The sequence below is a fragment of the Salmo salar genome, chromosome ssa08 (assembly GCF_905237065.1).
Source record: "Salmo salar chromosome ssa08, Ssal_v3.1, whole genome shotgun sequence".
NCBI classification, from domain to species: domain Eukaryota; kingdom Metazoa; phylum Chordata; class Actinopteri; order Salmoniformes; family Salmonidae; genus Salmo; species Salmo salar.
The window spans coordinates 23,682,262-23,703,060 of record NC_059449.1 but is presented as its reverse complement, the minus strand read 5'-3'; the positions used below and the strand labels follow the sequence as shown (position 1 = coordinate 23,703,060).

General features: G+C 45.5%; 1 protein-coding gene across 4 annotated transcripts in view; it reads left to right on the top strand.

The window, feature by feature from the left end:
* The first annotated feature begins 2,379 nt into the window (after window positions 1-2,379).
* LOC106610569 (maternal embryonic leucine zipper kinase) overlaps window positions 2,380-20,799 on the top strand; it is a 31,057-nt gene continuing 12,637 nt past the window's right edge. For 2 of the 4 annotated variants that reach the window (XM_045723026.1, XM_045723025.1), the window contains exons 1-10: window positions 2,387-2,553; window positions 2,975-3,062; window positions 5,550-5,635; window positions 6,267-6,383; window positions 6,694-6,837; window positions 7,855-7,923; window positions 11,386-11,478; window positions 13,956-14,054; window positions 15,288-15,356; window positions 15,646-15,744. In XM_045723026.1, the coding sequence (XP_045578982.1) occupies window positions 2,999-3,062; window positions 5,550-5,635; window positions 6,267-6,383; window positions 6,694-6,837; window positions 7,855-7,923; window positions 11,386-11,478; window positions 13,956-14,054; window positions 15,288-15,356; window positions 15,646-15,744 (840 nt within the window). In that variant the 5' untranslated portion in view covers window positions 2,387-2,553; window positions 2,975-2,998. Of the gene's footprint in view, window positions 2,554-2,974; window positions 3,063-5,549; window positions 5,636-6,266; window positions 6,384-6,560; window positions 6,622-6,693; window positions 6,838-7,854; window positions 7,924-11,385; window positions 11,479-13,955; window positions 14,055-15,287; window positions 15,357-15,645; window positions 15,745-20,799 lie in introns of those variants that run through there. The other 2 variants (XM_045723024.1, XM_045723027.1) reach the window with 2 other exon arrangements.

The window sequence follows — 20,799 nt, the reverse complement described above, 5'->3', positions numbered from 1 at the left end:
ACAATACACAAAATCAGGAAGTAACATTACTAGACATTAACCACTAGCATGGTGGCTAAACACAACATCAGGAAGTAACATTACTAGATATTAACCACTAGCATGGTGGCTAAACACAACATCAGGAAGTAACATTACTAGACATTAACCACTAGCATGGTGGCTAATCACAACATCAGGAAGTAACATTACTAGGCATTAACCACTAGCATGGTGGCTAAACACAACATCAGGAAGTAACATTACTAGATATTAACCACTAGCATGGTGGCTAAACATAACATCAGGAAGTAACATTACTAGATATTAACCACTAGCATGGTGGCTAAACACAATACACAACATCAGGAAGTAACATTACTAGGCATTAACCACTAGCATGGTGGCTAAACACAACATCAGGAAGTAACATTACTAGATATTAACCACTAGCATGGTGGCTAAACACAGCATCAGGAAGTAACATTACTAGACATTAACCACTAGCATGGTGGCTAAACACAACATCAGGAAGTAACATTACTAGACATTACCCACTAGCATGGTGGCTAAACACAACATCAGGAAGTAACATTACTAGACATTAACCACTAGCATGGTGGCTAAACACAATACACAACATCAGGAAGTAATATTACTAGGCATTAACCACTAGCATGGTGGCTAAACACAACATCAGGAAGTAACATTACTAGATATTAACCACTAGCATGGTGGCTAAACACAACATCAGGAAGTAACATTACTAGGCATTAACCACTCTAGCAGGGTGCTAGAAAATTGTGTTTTATTTTTTTTAAGTATGTATATTTTCCAGTTTTTTTCCGCCTTCTCAACATTAAAACTACTTAAGGAGGAAATCGAATCCTTTCCAGCCTGAATGGAGAATGTTTTAGGTGGGAACCGGTCACCAGGGGGACAGAAGTGTATCACCAGCTGTGTACATCAAGCCCAGAGGATAGTGGGGGTCCATAAAGCCCAGAGGATAGTGGAGGTCCATCAAGCCATGAGGATAGTGGAGGTCCATCAAGCCCAGAGGATAGTGGAGGTCCATCAAGCCCAGAGGATAGTGGAGGTCCATCAAGCCCAGAGGATAGTGGAGGTCCATCAAGCCCAGAGGATAGTGGAGGTCCATCAAGCCCAGAGGATAGTGGAGGTCCATCAAGCCCAGAAGGTAGTGGAGGTCCATCAAGCCCAGAAGGTAGTGGAGGTCCATAAAACCCAGAGGATAGTGGAGGTCCATCAAGCCCAGAAGATAGTGTAAACTCATCAAGCCCAGAGGATAGTGGAGGTCCATCAAGCCCAGAAGATAGTGTAAACTCATCAAGCCCAGAGGATAGTGGAGGTCCATCAAGCCCAGAGGATAGTGGAGGTCCATAAAGCCCAGAAGATAGTGGAAACTCATCAAGCCCAGAAGGTAGTGGAGGTCCATAAAGCCCAGAAGATAGTGGAAACTCATCAAGCCCAGAGGATAGTGGAGGTCCATCAAGCCCAGAGGATAGTGGAGGTCCATAAAGCCCAGAAGATAGTGGAAACTCATCAAGCCCAGAAGGTAGTGGAGGTCCATAAAGCCCACTAGCTTGCTCATGGCAACGTCATTTCGCTGAGTCTACCTTTAAATCTAGAATGTTATGGATGGTCAGTCCTTGCATCCATAGCTTCGTCTATGAACTTGAGAGTGATTACATTTCTCCAGCCCCCATCCTTCAGCTTTTTACTGAAACAGTGGCGTGGAGTTGCTTTGTTATTGTTTCAACCGCTGACTGGCCCTTTAAGATTAGGATTGTGGGCTAATAATCTGATCCTCGATCCTGTAGTTAGGGATTTGTAGTGTAGAATCAGTGTTATAGCTGCAGTGCCATTACTGAACGATAGATACATAACGGGGTAGGCCGTCATTGTAAATAAGAATTTGTTCTTAAATTACTTTCCAAATTAAATAAAGGTTAAATAAATAATAAATAAAATAAATAAATAAATCTATTTTATAGCTGCAATGTCATTACTGAACAATAGATACAATGACAGGGTAGGCTGTCATTGTAAATACTTTCCAAATTAAATAAAGGTTAAATATTAATATAAATTAAATAAATCTATTTTATAGCTGCAGTGCCATTAAATAAATGACTTTCCTAATTAAATAAAGGTAAAATAAATATAAATAAATAAAATAAATATTTTTATAGCTGCAGTGCCATTAAATAAATGACTTTCCTAATTAAATAAAGGTAAAATAAATATAAATAAATAAAATAAATATTTTTATAGCTGCAGTGCCATTAAATAAATGACTTTCCTAATTAAATAAAGGTAAAATAAATATAAATAAATAAAATAAATATTTTTATAGCTGCAGTGTCATTACTGAACGACAGAGGCAGGAAGGAGATACAGACACCGGAAGTAGGACGTTTCGTCACTGTAGTGGGGAATTCAAACTTCGACAACAGGACGTATATTACTAATACAAAGTATATATTTACCCACATTCGTGATAACGTTTGCTTTCTTCACTATATCCAAGTTTTTTAAAAGTTTTTTTTATTTAAGGTAGGTTCGACGCTTTTAGCATAGGATAAATTAGTTAGCCAAACTGTACTAAAGTATCGTTAGCCTAGCTTGGCAACCCCCAAGTCAGTGAATTAACTTAATGTAGCAATGTTGCTAACTGGTTTGAATTGATATGTCTTGTCACAGTTTACTACCGTATTTGTATATGCTAGAAGTATAAGTATAATATTGTCATCTTATGCGTTGAAACATTTCGTTTTAAGTTAACATTAGCTTATCGACTTTTCAAAGGAGACCGAAGGTTGATCAGTTGACAGGCAGCTAACGTTAGCTAGCTAAGCCAGACAGACAGACCGCTTGTGTGTTTGGGATGTTATTTTAGCCGTCAGTAGCCACCTATCGGAACTAACCTTCTGGAGACTTTCAGCTAAATGTCGCTGTGTGGGTTTTTATATCGCAGCTGGAAGGTTGTGTTTTCGGCGAGATGCCCATGGACAGCGCGGCGGAACTCCTCACGTACTATGAAGTCTACGAGACCATCGGCTCCGGTGAGACACTTCATCCCATCTATACCTGGCACAGGAGCAACCAGGAATGTGTGTGTGTGCGCATGTAGCTGTCTGGGTGGGTGTGTGTTATCCGTTCTAATCGGTGTGTGTGTGTTATCCGTTCTAATCTGTGTGTGTGTGTGTGTGTGTGTGTGTGTGTGTGTGTGTGTTATCCGTTCTAATCGGTGTGTGTGTGTGTTATCCGTTCTAATCGGTGTGTGTGTTATCCGTTCTAATCAGTGTGTGTGTGTGTTATCGGTTCTAATCAGTGTGTGTGTTATCGGTTCTAATCGGTGTGTGTGTGTGTTATCCGTTCTAATCGGTGTGTGTGTTATCCGTTCTAATCAGTGTGTGTGTGTGTTATCGGTTCTAATCAGTGTGTGTGTTATCCGTTCTAATCAGTGTGTGTGTGTGTTATCGGTTCTAATCAGTGTGTGTGTTATCCGTTCTAATCAGTGTGTGTGTGTGTTATCGGTTCTAATCAGTGTGTGTGTTATCGGTTCTAATCGGTGTGTGTGTGTGTTATCGGTTCTAATCGGTGTGTGTGTGTTATCGGTTCTAATCGGTGTGTGTGTGTGTGTGTTATCGGTTCTAATCGGTGTGTGTGTGTTATCGGTTCTAATCGGTGTGTGTGTGTGTTATCGGTTCTAATCGGTGTGTGTGTGTGTGTTATCCGTTCTAATCAGTGTGTGTGTGTGTTATCGGTTCTAATCGGTGTGTGTGTGTTATCGGTTCTAATCGGTGTGTGTGTGTGTTATTGGTTCTAATCAGTGTGTGTGTGTGTGTTATCGGTTCTAATCAGTGTGTGTGTGTTATCGGTTCTAATCGGTGTGTGTGTGTGTGTTATCGGTTCTAATCAGTGTGTGTGTGTGTGTTATCGGTTCTAATCAGTGTGTGTGTGTGTGTTATCGGTTCTAATCGGTGTGTGTGTGTGTGTTATCGGTTCTAATCAGTGTGTGTGTGTGTGTTATCGGTTCTAATCAGTGTGTGTGTGTTATCGGTTCTAATCGGTGTGTGTGTGTTATCGGTTCTAATCGGTGTGTGTGTGTGTGTTATCGGTTCTAATCGGTGTGTGTGTGTGTGTTATCGGTTCTAATCGGTGTGTGTGTGTGTTATCGGTTCTAATCGGTGTGTGTGTGTGTTATTGGTTCTAATCGGTGTGTGTGTGTGTGTTATCGGTTCTAATCGGTGTGTGTGTGTGTTATCGGTTCTAATCGGTGTGTGTGTGTGTTATCGGTTCTAATCGGTGTGTGTGTGTGTTATTGGTTCTAATCGGTGTGTGTGTGTGTTATCGGTTCTAATCGGTGTGTGTGTGTGTTATCGGTTCTAATCGGTGTGTGTGTGTGTGTTATCGGTTCTAATCAGTGTGTGTGTTATCGGTTCTAATCAGTGTGTGTGTTATCGGTTCTAATCAGTGTGTGTGTGTGTTATCGGTTCTAATCGGTGTGTGTGTGTGTGTTATCGGTTCTAATCGGTGTGTGTGTGTGTGTTATCGGTTCTAATCGGTGTGTGTGTGTTATCGGTTCTAATCGGTGTGTGTGTGTGTTATCCGTTCTAATCGGTGTGTGTGTGTGTTATCGGTTCTAATCGGTGTGTGTGTTATCCGTTCTAATCGGTGTGTGTGTGTTATCGGTTCTAATCGGTGTGTGTGTGTGTGTTATCGGTTCTAATCGGTGTGTGTGTGTGTTATCGGTTCTAATCGGTGTGTGTGTGTGTGTGTTATCGGTTCTAATCGGTGTGTGTGTGTGTTATCCGTTCTAATCGGTGTGTGTGTGTGTTATCCGTTCTAATCGGTGTGTGTGTGTGTTATCGGTTCTAATCGGTGTGTGTGTGTGTGTTATCGGTTCTAATCGGTGTGTGTGTGTGTTATCGGTTCTAATCGGTGTGTGTGTTATCCGTTCTAATCGGTGTGTGTGTGTTATCCGTTCTAATCGGTGTGTGTGTGTGTTATCGGTTCTAATCGGTGTGTGTGTTATCCGTTCTAATCAGTGTGTGTGTGTGTTATCCGTTCTAATCGGTGTGTGTGTGTGTGTTATCCGTTCTAATCGGTGTGTGTGTGTGTTATCGGTTCTAATCGGTGTGTGTGTGTGTTATCGGTTCTAATCGGTGTGTGTGTGTGTTATCGGTTCTAATCGGTGTGTGTGTGTGTTATCGGTTCTAATCGGTGTGTGTGTGTGTGTGTTATCCGTTCTAATCGGTGTGTGTGTGTGTGTTATCCGTTCTAATCGGTGTGTGTGTGTTATCGGTTCTAATCGGTGTGTGTGTGTGTTATCGGTTCTAATCGGTGTGTGTGTGTGTTATCCGTTCTAATCGGTGTGTGTGTGTGTGTTATCCGTTCTAATCGGTGTGTGTGTGTTATCGGTTCTAATCGGTGTGTGTGTGTGTTATCCGTTCTAATCGGTGTGTGTGTGTGTTATCGGTTCTAATCGGTGTGTGTGGTCTCTTATCTGACCTGCTGTTCTGCTGGGTGGGTGTTGTGTCCTACAGGAGGCTTTGCTAAGGTCAAGCTGGGTCGCCACATCCTGACTGGAGAGAATGTGGCCATTAAAATCATGGAGAAGAAGGAACTGGGGGTGAGTCTCTCTCTCATCTCTCTCTCTCTCTCTCTCTCTCTCTCTCTCTCTCTCTCTCTCTCTCTCTCTCTCTCTCTCTCTCTCTCTCTCTCTTTCCCTTCCTCTCTCTTTCCCTTCCTCTCTCTCTCTCTCATCTCTCTTTCCCTTCCTCTCTCTCTCTCATCTCTCTTTCCCTTCCTCTCTCTCTCTCTCATCTCTTTCCCCTTCCTCTCTCCCTCTCTCTCTCTCTCTCTCTCATCTCTCTTTCCATTCCTCTCTCTCTCTCTCCCTCTCTCATCTCTCTCTCTCTCTCTCTCTCTCTCTTTCCCTCCTCTCTCTCTCTCATCTCTCTTTCCCTTCCTCTCTCTCTCTCTCATCTCTTTCCCTTCCTCTCTCCCTCTCTCTCTCTCTCTCTCTCTCTCATCTCTCTTTCCATTCCTCTCTCTCTCTCTCTCTCATCTCTCTTTCCCTTCCTCTCTCTCTCTCTCTCTCTCTCTCTCTCTCTCTTCCTCTCTGTCTCTCTCATCTCTCTTTCCCTTCCTCTCTCTGTCTCTTTCATATATCTAAGTCTTTAATATTTAGTGTGTTTTTACTGTTTTAATCTAATGTGGACGGCTTGTTAAAGAAACACCCCATTTCTTCTTCTGTGCAGGAGGACCTTCCTCGTGTGAAGGTGGAGATAGAGGCCATGAAGAGTCTGAGCCATCAGCATGTCTGTAGACTGTACCACGTTATAGAGACTAACACCAAGATATACATGATCCTGGAGGTAGGACCCCCCCCCATCAGCATGTCTGTAGACTGTACCATGTTATATAGACTAACACCAAGATATACATGATCCTGGAGGTAGGACCCCCCCCCATCAGCATGTCTGTAGACTGTACCATGTTATATAGACTAACACCAAGATATACATGATCCTGGAGGTAGGACCCCCCCATCAGCATGTCTGTAGACTGTACCACGTTATAGAGACTAACACCAAGATATACATGATCCTGGAGGTAGGACCCCCCATCAGACAGACCAGCCCCAATATGAACCTCTCTTCTTCCCCTCCTCTTCTTCTTCTCCAGTATTGTCCAGGAGGAGAGCTGTTTGACTACATCATCGCTAAGGACCGTCTGTCTGAAGAGGAGACAAGAGTGTTCTTCAGACAGATCGTTTCGGCGCTGGCCTACGTCCACAGCCAGGGGTACGCCCACAGAGACCTGAAACCGGTAGGTAACCAGGGGTACGCCCACAGAGACCTGAAACCGGTAGGTAACCAGGGGTACGCCCACAGAGACCTGAAACCGGTAGGTAACCGGGGGATACGCCCACAGAGACCTGAAACCGGTAGGTAACCAGGGATACGCCCACAGAGACCTGAAACCGGTAGGTAACCGGGGATACGCCCACAGAGACCTGAAACCGGTAGGTAACCGGGGATACGCCCACAGAGACCTGAAACCACCGGTAGGTAACCGGGATACGCCCACAGAGACCTGAAACCACCGGTAGGTAACCGGGGATACGCCCACAGAGACCTGAAACCACCGGTAGGTAACCGGGGATACGCCCACAGAGACCTGAAACCACCGGTAGGTAACCGGGATACGCCCACAGAGACCTGAAACCGGTAGGTAACCGGGGATACGCCCACAGAGACCTGAAACCACCGGTAGGTAACCGGGGATACGCCCACAGAGACCTGAAACCACCGGTAGGTAACCGGGGATACGCCCACAGAGACTGTGTGGGTGTCTGTAATACGTGTATATAGTTAATACCTGGTATATATTATAATACGTGTATGGAACTACTGTTAATGCTTCCCTCCCTTCTCCCTCCCTCTCTCCCTCCCTTCTCTCTCTCTCCCTCCCTTCTCTCTCTCTCCCTCCCTTCTCTCTCTCTCCCTCCCTCCCTTCTCTCTCTCTCCCTCCCTTCTCTCTCTCTCTCTCCTCCCTTCTCTCTCTCTCCCTCCCTCCCTCCCCTTCTCTCTCTCCTCCCTCCTCTCTCTCTCTCTCCTTCTCTCTCTCCTCCCTTCTCTCTCTCCCTCCCTTCTCTCTCTCTCCCTCCCTCTCTCTCTCTCTCTCCCTCCCTTCTCTCTCTCTCCCTCCCTTCTCTCTCTCTCTCCCTCCCTTCTCTCTCTCTCTCTCCCTTCTCTCTCTCTCTCTCTCTCTCTCTTCTCTTCTATCTCTCTCCCCTCCCCCTCCTCTCTCTCCTCTCTCCTCCCTCTCTCCCCCCTCCCTCAGGAGAACTTGTTGCTAGATGAAGACCACAACCTGAAACTGATAGACTTTGGTCTCTGTGCCAAACCCAAGGTAACCACCCTGCCATGTTGTCTCAGTGATGTGTGTCAAGGCTTAGTGGTCGTTGTCTATAAATATATAGATTTCATTCATGTGTTTTGTGTGCTATTTCCTGTCTAATCACTGTGTTATAGATGGGGTGGTCCTGTGTTTATAGATGGGGTGGTCCTGTCTAATCGCTGTGTTTATAGATGGGGTGGTCCTGTCTAATCACTGTGTTTATAGATGGGGTGGTCCTGTCTAATCACTGTGTTTATAGATGGGGTGGTCCTGTCTAATCGCTGTGTTTATAGATGGGGTGGTCCTGTCTAATCGCTGTGTTTATAGATGGGGTGGTCCTGTCTAATCGCTGTGTTTATAGATGGGGTGGTCCTGTCTAATCGCTGTGTTTATAGATGGGGCGGTCCTGTCTAATCACTGTGTTTATAGATGGGGTAGTCCTGTCTAATCACTGTGTTTATAGATGGGGTAGTCCTGTCTAATCGCTGTGTTTATAGATGGGGTGGTCCTGTCTAATCGCTGTGTTTATAGATGGGGTAGTCCTGTCTAATCACTGTGTTTATAGATGGGGTGGTCCTGTCTAATCGCTGTGTTTATAGATGGGGTGGTCCTGTCTAATCACTGTGTTTATAGATGGGGTGGTCCTGTCTAATCACTGTGTTTATAGATGGGGTGGTCCTGTCTAATCGCTGTGTTTATAGATGGGGTGGTCCTGTCTAATCGCTGTGTTTATAGATGGGGTGGTCCTGTCTAATCGCTGTGTTTATAGATGGGGTGGTCCTGTCTAATCGCTGTGTTTATAGATGGGGCGGTCCTGTCTAATCACTGTGTTTATAGATGGGGTAGTCCTGTCTAATCACTGTGTTTATAGATGGGGTAGTCCTGTCTAATCGCTGTGTTTATAGATGGGGTAGTCCTGTCTAATCGCTGTGTTTATAGATGGGGTAGTCCTGTCTAATCGCTGTGTTTATAGATGGGGCGGTCCTGTCTAATCACTGTGTTTATAGATGGGGTAGTCCTGTCTAATCGCTGTGTTTATAGATGGGGTGGTCCTGTCTAATCACTGTGTTTATAGATGGGGTGGTCCTGTCTAATCACTGTGTTTATAGATGGGGTGGTCCTGTCTAATCGCTGTGTTTATAGATGGGGTAGTCCTGTCTAATCGCTGTGTTTATAGATGGGGTAGTCCTGTCTAATCGCTGTGTTTATAGATGGGGTGGTCCTGTCTAATCGCTGTGTTTATAGATGGGGTGGTCCTGTCTAATCACTGTGTTTATAGATGGGGTAGTCCTGTCTAATCGCTGTGTTTATAGATGGGGCGGTCCTGTCTAATCGCTGTGTTTATAGATGGGGCGGTCCTGTCTAATCACTGTGTTATAGATGGGGTGGTCCTGTGTTTATAGATGGGGTAGTCCTGTCTAATCGCTGTGTTTATAGATGGGGTGGTCCTGTCTAATCACTGTGTTTATAGATGGGGTAGTCCTGTCTAATCGCTGTGTTTATAGATGGGGCGGTCCTGTCTAATCGCTGTGTTTATAGATGGGGTGGTCCTGTCTAATCACTGTGTTTATAGATGGGGTAGTCCTGTCTAATCACTGTGTTTATAGATGGGGTGGTCCTGTCTAATCACTGTGTTTATAGATGGGGTGGTCCTGTCTAATCACTGTGTTTATAGATGGGGTAGTCCTGTCTAATCGCTGTGTTTATAGATGGGGCGGTCCTGTCTAATCGCTGTGTTTATAGATGGGGTAGTCCTGTCTAATCACTGTGTTTATAGATGGGGTGGTCCTGTCTAATCACTGTGTTTATAGATGGGGTGGTCCTGTCTAATCGCTGTGTTTATAGATGGGGTGGTCCTGTCTAATCACTGTGTTTATAGATGGGGTAGTCCTGTCTAATCGCTGTGTTTATAGATGGGGCGGTCCTGTCTAATCGCTGTGTTTATAGATGGGGCGGTCCTGTCTAATCACTGTGTTTATAGATGGGGTGGTCCTGTGTTTATAGATGGGGTAGTCCTGTCTAATCACTGTGTTTATAGATGGGGTAGTCCTGTCTAATCGCTGTGTTATAGATGGGGTGGTCCTGTCTAATCACTGTGTTATAGATGGGGTGGTCCTGTCTAATCGCTGTGTTTATAGATGGGGTGGTCCTGTCTAATCACTGTGTTTATAGATGGGGTAGTCCTGTCTAATCGCTGTGTTATAGATGGGGTAGTCCTGTCTAATCGCTGTGTTTATAGATGGGGCGGTCCTGTCTAATCACTGTGTTTATAGATGGGGTAGTCCTGTCTAATCGCTGTGTTATAGATGGGGTGGTCCTGTGTTTATAGATGGGGTGGTCCTGTCTAATCACTGTGTTTATAGATGGGGTGGTCCTGTCTAATCACTGTGTTATAGATGGGGTGGTCCTGTCTAATCACTGTGTTTATAGATGGGGTGGTCCTGTCTAATCACTGTGTTTATAGATGGGGTGGTCCTGTCTAATCACTGTGTTTATAGATGGGGTGGTCCTGTCTAATCACTGTGTTATAGATGGGGTGGTCCTGTGTTTATAGATGGGGTGGTCCTGTCTAATCGCTGTGTTTATAGATGGGGTGGTCCTGTCTAATCACTGTGTTTATAGATGGGGTGGTCCTGTCTAATCGCTGTGTTTATAGATGGGGTGGTCCTGTCTAATCACTGTGTTTATAGATGGGGTAGTCCTGTCTAATCGCTGTGTTTATAGATGGGGTGGTCCTGTCTAATCACTGTGTTTATAGATGGGGTAGTCCTGTCTAATCGCTGTGTTTATAGATGGGGCGGTCCTGTCTAATCGCTGTGTTATAGATGGGGTGGTCCTGTCTAATCGCTGTGTTATAGATGGGGTGGTCCTGTCTAATCACTGTGTTTATAGATGGGGTGGTCCTGTCTCATCACAGTCTCTCTTTTATAGGGGGGTCTGGGATATGAGCTGATGACCTGTTGTGGTAGTCCTGCCTCATCACAGTCTGTCTTTTATAGGGGGGTCTGGGATATGAGCTGATGACCTGTTGTGGTAGTCCAGCCTCATCACAGTCTGTCTTCTATAGGGGGGTCTGGGATATGAGCTGATGACCTGTTGTGGTAGTCCTGTCTCATCACAGTCTGTCTTCTACAGGGGGGTCTGGGATATGAGCTGATGACCTGTTGTGGTAGTCCAGTCTCATCACAGTCTGTCTTCTATAGGGGGGTCTGGGATATGAGCTGATGACCTGTTGTGGTAGTCCAGCCTCATCACAGTCTGTCTTTTATAGGGGGGTCTGGGATATGAGCTGATGACCTGTTGTGGTAGTCCAGCCTCATCACAGTCTGTCTTTTATAGGGGGTCTGGGATATGAGCTGATGACCTGTTGTGGTAGTCCAGCCTCATCACAGTCTGTCTTTTATAGGGGGGTCTGGGATATGAGCTGATGACCTGTTGTGGTAGTCCAGCCTCATCACAGTCTGTCTTTTATAGGGGGGTCTGGGATATGAGCTGATGACCTGTTGTGGTAGTCCAGCCTATGCCGCTCCAGAACTCATCCAGGGGAAATCCTACATCGGCTCTGAGGTGAGACACCTGTTGGGGGGGAATATAATATATCTGGCTGTGTGAATATAATGAGTGTGTGTGTGTGTATAACACACACACACACACACACACACACACACACACACACTACCGTTCAAAAGTTTGTGGTCACTTAGAAATGTCCTTGTTTTTGAAAGAAAAGCAAATTGTTTGTCCATTAAAAATAACATTAAATTGATCAGAAATACAGTGTAGTCATTGTTAATGTTGTAAATGACTATTGTAGCTGGAAACGGCTGATTTTTAATATGGAATATCTACATAGGCGTACAGAGGCCCATTATCAGCAACCATCACTCCTGTGTTCCAATGGCACGTTGTGTTAGCTAATCCAAGTTTATCATTTTAACCTCTATGGGCTAGGTGGGACGCTTGCAAAAACTTCAATTTTTCAAACATATGACTATTTTACACCATTTTAAAGACAAGACTCTCGTTAATCTAACCACACTGTCCGATTTCAAAAAGGCTTTACAACGAAAGCAAAACATTAGATTATGTCAGCAGAGTACCCAGCCAGAAATAATCAGACACCCATTTTTCAAGCTAGCATATAATGTCACATAAACCCAAACCACAGCTAAATGCAGCACTAACCTTTGATGATCTTCATCAGATGACAACCCTAGGACATTATGTTATACAATACATGCATGTTTTGTTCAATCAAGTTCATATTTATATCAAAAACCAGCTTTTTACATTAGCATGTGACTAGCATGTGACTAGCATTCCCACCGAACACTGCCTGTGAATTTACTAAATTACTCACGATAAACGTTCACAAAAAAACATAATTATTTTAAGAATTATAGATACAGAACTCCTCTATGCACTCGATATGTCCGATTTTAAAATAGCTTTTCGGTGAAAGCACATTTTGCAATATTCTCAGTAGATAGCCCGGCATCACAGGGCTAGCTATTTAGACACCCAGCAAGTTTAGCACTCACCAAAGTCAGATTTACTATAAGAAAAATGTTATTACCTTTGCTGTTCTTCGTCAGAATGCACTCCCAGGACTTCTACTTCAATAACAAATGTTGGTTTGGTCCCAAATAATCCATTGTTATATCCAAACAGCGGCGTTTTGTTCGTGCGTTCAAGACACTATCCGAAAGGGTAAATAAGGGTGACGAGCATGGCGCATTTCGTGACAAAAAAATTCTAAATATTCCATTTCCGTACTTCGAAGCATGTCAACCGCTGTTTAAAATCCATTTTTATGCCATTTTTCTCGTAAAAAAAGCGATAATATTCCGACCGGGAAATTGTTTTTTATTACAAAGAGAGTGAAAGTAAAAGCATGCTATCCCCTCATGCACGAGCCTCAGTCTAATGGCCCTCTGATAGAGCACTTGCCAAACGCGCTAATGTGTTTCAGCCTGAGGATGGAATTACATCGTTCAGCTTTTTCCCGCCTTCTGAGAGCCTATGGGAGCCGTAGGAAGTGTCACGTCATGCCAGAGGTCCCCTGTATTTGTTAGAGATGATCAAGGAGGGCCAAGAAATGGTCAGACAGGCCACTTCCTGTAAGGAATCTTCTCAGGTTTTGGCCTGCCAAATGAGTTCTGTTATACTCACAGACACCATTCAAACAGTTTTAGAAACTTTAGGGTGTTTTCTATCCAAAGCCAATAATTATATGCATATTCTAGTTACTGGGCAGGAGTAGTAACCAGATTAAATCGGGTACGTTTTTTATTCGGCCGTGCAAATACTGCCCCCTAGCCCCAACAGGTTAAAAGGCTAATTGATTATTAGAAAACCCTTTTGTGATTATGTTAGCACAGATGAAAACTGTTGTTCTGATTTTTAAAGAAGCAATAAAACTGGCCTTCTTTAGACTAGTTGAGTATCTGGAGTGTCAGCATTTGTGGGTTCGATTACAGGCTGAAAATGGCCAGAAACAAAGAACTTTCTTCTGAAACTTGTCAGTCTATTCTTGTTCTGAGAAATGAAGGCTATTCCATTCGAGAAATTGCCAAGGTACGACATCTTCAGTACAACGCTGTGTACTACTCCCTTCACAGAACAGCACGAACTGGCTCTAACCAGAATAGAAAGAGGAGTGGGAGGCCCCGGTGCACAACTGAGCAAGCGGACAAGTACATTAGAGTGTCTAGTTTGAGAAACAGACGCCTCACAAGTCTGGACAATAAATGTGCATTTCTCAGTGACCACAAACTTTTGAACGGTAGTTATGTGTAATGTGTGTGTTGTGTTACCAGGCTGATGTGTGGATATATAGTGTGTGTGTGTGTGTGTGTGTGTGTGTGTGTGTGTGTGTGTGTGTGTGTGTGTGTGTGTGTGTGTGTGTGTGTGTGTGTGTGTGTGTGTGTGTGTGTGTGTGTGTGTGTGTGTGTGTGTGTGTGTGTTGTGTTACCAGGCTGATGTGTGGAGTATGGGCGTACTGCTGTGTGGATATATAATGTGTGTGTGTGTTGTGTTACCAGGCTGATGTGTGGAGTATGGGGGTACTGCTGTTTGCTCTGCTGTGTGGATATCTGCCCTTTGACGACGACAACTGTATGGTTCTCTACAGGAAAATCACTGTAAGATCCTCTCTCTCTCTATTGGTCAAGTTACAGGGTGGTTATTAGATCCTCTCTCTCTATTGGTCAAGTTACAGGGTTATGTTATTAGATCCTCTCTCTCTATTGGTCAAGTTACAGGGTGGTTATTAGATCCTCTCTCTCTATTGGTCAAATTACAGGGTGGTTATTAGATCCTCTCTCTCTATTGGTCAACTTACAGGGTGGTTATTAGATCCTCTCTCTCTATTGGTCAACTTACAGGGTTATGTTATTAGATACCCTCTCTCTATTGGTCAAGTTACTGGGTTATGTTATTAGATACCCTCTCTCTATTGGTCAAGTTACTGGGTTATGTTATTAGATACCCTCTCTCTATTGGTCAAGTTACAGGGTGGTTATTAGTTCAGAACTGTTTCTCTGGTTCAACCAGGACTGTTTGTTTTCTCTGGAGAAAGGGTTCAACCAGGACGGTTTGTTTTCTCTGGAGAAAGGGTTCAACCAGGACGGTTTGTTTTCTCTGGAGAAAGGGTTCAACCAGGACGGTTTGTTTTCTCTGGGGAAAGGGTTCAACCAGAACGGTGTGTTTTCTCTGGAGAAAGGGTTCAACCAGGACGGTGTGTTTTCTCTGGAGAAAGGGTTCAACCAGGACGGTGTGTTTTCTCTGGAGAAAGGGTTCAACCAGGACGGTGTGTTTTCTCTGGGGAAAGGGTTCAACCAGGACGGTGTGTTTTCTCTGGAGAAAGGGTTCAACCAGGACGGTTTGTTTTCTCTGGAGAAAGGGTTCAACCAGGACGGTGTGTTTTCTCTGGAGAAAGGGTTCAACCAGGACGGTGTGTTTTCTCTGGAGAAAGGGTTCAACCAGGACGGTGTGTTTTCTCTGGAGAAAGGGTTCAACCAGAACGGTGTGTTTTCTCTGGAGAAAGGGTTCAACCAGGACGGTTTGTTTTCTCTGGAGAAAGGGTTCAATCAGGACGGTTTGTTTTCTCTGGAGAAAGGGATCAACCAGAACGGTGTGTTTTCTCTGGAGAAAGGGTTCAACCAGGACGGTGTGTTTTCTCTGGGGAAAGGGTTCAACCAGGACGGTGTGTTTTCTCTGGAGAAAGGGTTCAACCAGGACGGTTTGTTTTCTCTGGGGAAAGGGTTCAACCAGGACGGGTTGTTTTCTCTTTTGCTCAACTAAATATTTGGGCTACGTGTGAAAGCCAGATCCAAAGCCCTGGTGTAAAACTAACCTCCGCGTTAATGTTCTAGAGAGGTACATACAACAACCCTCACTGGCTGTCTCCTGGGAGCATCCTGCTGCTCAACCAGATGATGCAGGTACACACACACACACACACATACACACACACACACACACACACACACACACACACACCCAAACCTCCTCTTGCTCTTTTGATTTTGCCATATGATCAGGTTTTGTATAGGAGGAGTTATTGAGTGTGTGTGTGTGTGTGTGTGTGTGTGTGTGTGTGTGTGTGTGTGTGTGTGTGTGTGTTTGTGTGTGTGTGTGCGTGTGTGCGTGTGCGTGTGCGTGTGTTTGTATATGTGGTGTGTGTGTGTGTGTGTGTGTTTGTATATGTGGTGTGTGTGTGTGTGTGTGTAGGTGGATCCTAAGCATCGTGTGACCATCAAACAACTCCTAGACCACCCCTGGATGACGTCTGGCTATGACAGCCCTGTGGAGTGGCACAGCAAGCAACCTGTAAGAACACACACACACACACACACACACACACACACACACACGCCTGAGAACGCCCAAACGCGCCTGAGAACGCTCGAGAACACCCGAACACGCCTTGTTACAGGTTTTTGTTTTTCCTTGTACGTTTTGAGGTTGGACTTTAGCTCGGATGGCGACTCGATTGGTGTCACCTCGTTAGCCGGGATGTGTTTCACCTCGTTAGTCGGGATGTGTTTCACCTCGTTAGTCGGGATGTGTTTCACCTCGTTAGTCAGGATGTGTTTCACCTCGTTAGTCGGGATGTGTTTCACCTCGTTAGTCAGGATGTGTTTCACCTCGTTAGTCGGGATGTGTTTCACCTCGTTAGTCGGGATGTGTTTCACCTCGTTAGTCGGGATGTGTTTCACCTCGTTAGTCGGGATGTGTTTCACCTCCTTAGTCGGGATGTGTTTCACCTCGTTAGTCGGGATGTGTTTCACCTCGTTAGTCGGGATGTGTTTCACCTCGTTAGTCGGGATGTGTTTCACCTCGTTAGTCGGGATGTGTTTCACCTCGTTAGTCGGGATGTGTTTCACCTCGTTAGTCGGGATGTGTTTCACCTCGTTAGTCGGGATGTGTGTCACCTCGTTAGTCGGGATGTGTGTCACCTCGTTAGTCGGGATGTGTTTCACCTCGTTAGCCGGGATGTGTTTCACCTCGTTAGCCAGGATGTGTTTCACCTGTGCTGGTCCAGGTGCTATTTAAGGGTGGCTGACCCAGTTCTCCAGTGGTCTGGATAGATGTGGAGGGTTTAACTCCTTTAGTGGTCTGGATAGATGTGGAGGGTTTAACTCCTTTAGTGGTCTGGATAGATGTGGAGGGTCGAAGCCTTTAGTGGTCTGGATAGATGTGGAGTGTTTAACTCCTTTAGTTGTCTGGATAGATGTGGAGGGTCGAAGCCTTTAGTGGTCTGGATAGATGTGGAGGGTTTAACTCCTTTAGTTGTCTGGATAGATGTGGAGGGTCGAAGCCTTTAGTGGTCTGGATAGATATGGAGGGTTTAACTCCTTTAGTGGTCTGGATAGATGTGGAGGGTTTAACTCCTTTAGTGGTCTGGATAGATGTGGAGGGTTTAACTCCTTTAGTTGTCTGGATAGATGTGGAGGGTTTAACTCCTTTAGTGGTCTGGATAGATGTGGAGGGTTTAACTCCTTTAGTTGTCTGGATAGATGTGGAGGGTCGAAGCCTTTAGTGGTCTGGATAGATGTGGAGTGTTTAACTCCTTTAGTTGTCCTGATAGATGTGGAGGGTCGAAGCCTTTAGTGGTCTGGATAGATGTGGAGGGTTTAACTCCTTTAGTTGTCTGGATAGATGTGGAGGGTTTAACTCCTTTAGTTGTCCTGATAGATGTGGAGGGTCGAAGCCTTTAGTTGTCCTGATAGATGTGGAGGGTTTAACTCCTTTAGTTGTCCTGATAGATGTGGAGGGTCGAAGCCTTTAGTTGTCCTGATAGATGTGGAGGGTTGAAGCCTTTAGTGGTCTGGATAGATGTGGAGGGTCGAAGCCTTTAGTTGTCCTGATAGATGTGGAGGGTCGAAGCCTTTAGTTGTCCTGATAGATGTGGAGGGTTTAACTCCTTTAGTTGTCTGGATAGATGTGGAGGGTCGAAGCCTTTAGTGGTCTGGATAGATATGGAGGGTTTAACTCCTTTAGTGGTCTGGATAGATATGGAGGGTTTAACTCCTTTAGTGGTCTGGATAGATATGGAGGGTTTAACTCCTTTAGTTGTCTGGATAGATGTGGAGGGTTTAACTCCTTTAGTGGTCTGGATAGATGTGGAGGGTTTAACTCCTTTAGTGGTCTGGATAGATGTGGAGGGTCGAAGCCTTTAGTGGTCTGGATAGATGTGGAGTGTTTAACTCCTTTAGTTGTCTGGATAGATGTGGAGGGTCGAAGCCTTTAGTGGTCTGGATAGATGTGGAGGGTTTAACTCCTTTAGTTGTCCTGATAGATGTGGAGGGTCGAAGCCTTTACTGGTCTGGATAGATGTGGAGGGTTTAACTCCTTTAGTTGTCTGGATAGATGTGGAGGGTCGAAGCCTTTAGTGGTCTGGATAGATATGGAGGGTTTAACTCCTTTAGTGGTCTGGATAGATGTGGAGGGTCGAAGCCTTTAGTTGTCCTGATAGATGTGGAGGGTTTAGCTCCTTTAGTTGTCTGGATAGATGTGGAGGGTTTAGCTCCTTTAGTTGTCTGGATAGATGTGGAGGGTCGAAGCCTTTAGTTGTCCTGATAGATGTGGAGGGTCGAAGCCTTTAGTTGTCCTGATAGATGTGGAGGGTTTAACTCCTTTAGTTGTCTGGATAGATGTGGAGGGTCGAAGCCTTTAGTTGTCCTGATAGATGTGGAGGGTCGAAGCCTTTAGTGGTCTGGATAGATGTGGAGGGTTTAGCTCCTTTAGTTGTCTGGATAGATGTGGAGGGTCGAAGCCTTTAGTTGTCCTGATAGATGTGGAGGGTCGAAGCCTTTAGTTGTCCTGATAGATGTGGAGGGTTTAACTCCTTTAGTTGTCCTGATAGATGTGGAGGGTCGAAGCCTTTACTGGTCTGGATAGATGTGGAGGGTTTAACTCCTTTAGTTGTCTGGATAGATGTGGAGGGTCGAAGCCTTTAGTGGTCTGGATAGATATGGAGGGTTTAACTCCTTTAGTGGTCTGGATAGATGTGGAGGGTCGAAGCCTTTAGTTGTCCTGATAGATGTGGAGGGTTTAGCTCCTTTAGTTGTCTGGATAGATGTGGAGGGTTTAGCTCCTTTAGTTGTCTGGATAGATGTGGAGGGTCGAAGCCTTTAGTTGTCCTGATAGATGTGGAGGGTCGAAGCCTTTAGTTGTCCTGATAGATGTGGAGGGTTTAACTCCTTTAGTTGTCTGGATAGATGTGGAGGGTCGAAGCCTTTAGTTGTCCTGATAGATGTGGAGGGTCGAAGCCTTTAGTGGTCTGGATAGATGTGGAGGGTTTAGCTCCTTTAGTTGTCTGGATAGATGTGGAGGGTCGAAGCCTTTAGTTGTCCTGATAGATGTGGAGGGTCGAAGCCTTTAGTTGTCCTGATAGATGTGGAGGGTTTAACTCCTTTAGTTGTCTGGATAGATGTGGAGGGTCGAAGCCTTTAGTGGTCTGGATAGATATGGAGGGTTTAACTCCTTTAGTGGTCTGGATAGATGTGGAGGGTTTAACTCCTTTAGTGGTCTGGATAGATGTGGAGGATTTAACTCCTTTAGTTGTCTGGATAGATGTGGAGGGTTTAACTCCTTTAGTTGTCTGGATAGATGTGGAGGGTCGAAGCCTTTAGTGGTCTGGATAGATGTGGAGGGTCGAAGCCTTTAGTGGTCTGGATAGATGTGGAGGGTTTAACTCCTTTAGTTGTCCTGATAGATGTGGAGGGTCGAAGCCTTTAGTTGTCCTGATAGATGTGGAGGGTTTAACTCCTTTAGTTGTCCTGATAGATGTGGAGGGTCGAAGCCTTTAGTTGTCCTGATAGATGTGGAGGGTCGAAGCCTTTAGTTGTCTGGATAGATGTGGAGGGTCGAAGCCTTTAGTTGTCCTGATAGATGTGGAGGGTCGAAGCCTTTAGTTGTCCTGATAGATGTGGAGGGTCGAAGCCTTTAGTGGTCTGGATAGATGTGGAGGGTTTAACTCCTTTAGTTGTCCTGATAGATGTGGAGGGTCGAAGCCTTTAGTTGTCCTGATAGATGTGGAGGGTCGAAGCCTTTAGTGGTCTGGATAGATGTGGAGGGTTTAACTCCTTTAGTGGTCTGGATAGATGTGGAGGGTCGAAGCCTTTAGTTGTAGACCAAATCCTTTATCTCATTTGGTTTCGCTCCAACTTTTTTGCTTTCTGTCTTTCAGTTTGGTGTTGGTTTATCTTTTGTTTTCCTCGACTTGGGCAAATTATTGTGCGTCTCATGTTGGGTGTCTTTTAGGTCCCAGTTGTTGCTAGTCATCTTTCAGTGGACCCCCATGAGTCTTTCAGTGGACCCCCCCCATGAGTCTTTCAGTGGACCCCCCATGAGTCTTTCAGTGGACCCCCATGAGTCTTTCAGTGGACCCCCCCCATGAGTCTTTCAGTGGACCCCCCCAAGAGTCTTTCAGTGGACCCCCATGAGTCTTTCAGTGGACCCCCCATGAGTCTTTCAGTGGACCCCCCATGAGTCTTTCAGTGGACCCCCCCATGAGTCTTTCAGTGGACCCCCCCATGAGTCTTTCAGTGGACTCCCCATAGTGTCTTTCAGTGGACCCCCCATGAGTCTTTCAGTGGACCCCCCATGAGTCTTTCAGTGGACCCCCATGAGTCTTTCAGTGGACCCCCCATGAGTCTTTCAGTGGACCCCCATAGTGTCTTTCAGTGGACCCCCCATGAGTCTTTCAGTGGACCCCCATGAGTCTTTCAGTGGACCCCCCATGAGTCTTTCAGTGGACCCCCATGAGTCTTTCAGTGGACCCCCCATGAGTCTTTCAGTGGACCCCCCCATAGTGTCTTTCAGTGGACCCCCCATGAGTCTTTCAGTGGACCCCCCATGAGTCTTTCAGTGGACCCCCCATGAGTCTTTCAGTGGACCCCCATGAGTCTTTCAGTGGACACCCCATGAGTCTTTCAGTGGACCCCCATAGTGTCTTTCAGTGGACCCCCATAGTGTCTTTCAGTGGACCCCCATGAGTCTTTCAGTGGACCCCCATGAGTCTTTCAGTGGACCCCCCATGAGTCTTTCAGTGGACCCCCATAGTGTCTTTCAGTGGACCCCCATAGTGTCTTTCAGTGGACCCCCCATAGTGTCTTTCAGTGGACCCCCCATGAGTCTTTCAGTGGACCCCCCATGAGTCTTTCAGTGGACCCCCCATGAGTCTTTCAGTGGACCCCCCCATGAGTCTTTCAGTGGACCCCCCATGAGTCTTTCAGTGGACCCCCCCATGAGTCTTTCAGTGGACCCCCCATGAGTCTTTCAGTGGACCCCCATGAGTCTTTCAGTGGACCCCCCATGCGTCTTTCAGTGGACCCCCCCATGAGTCTTTCAGTTGACTCCCCCCATGAGTCTTTCAGT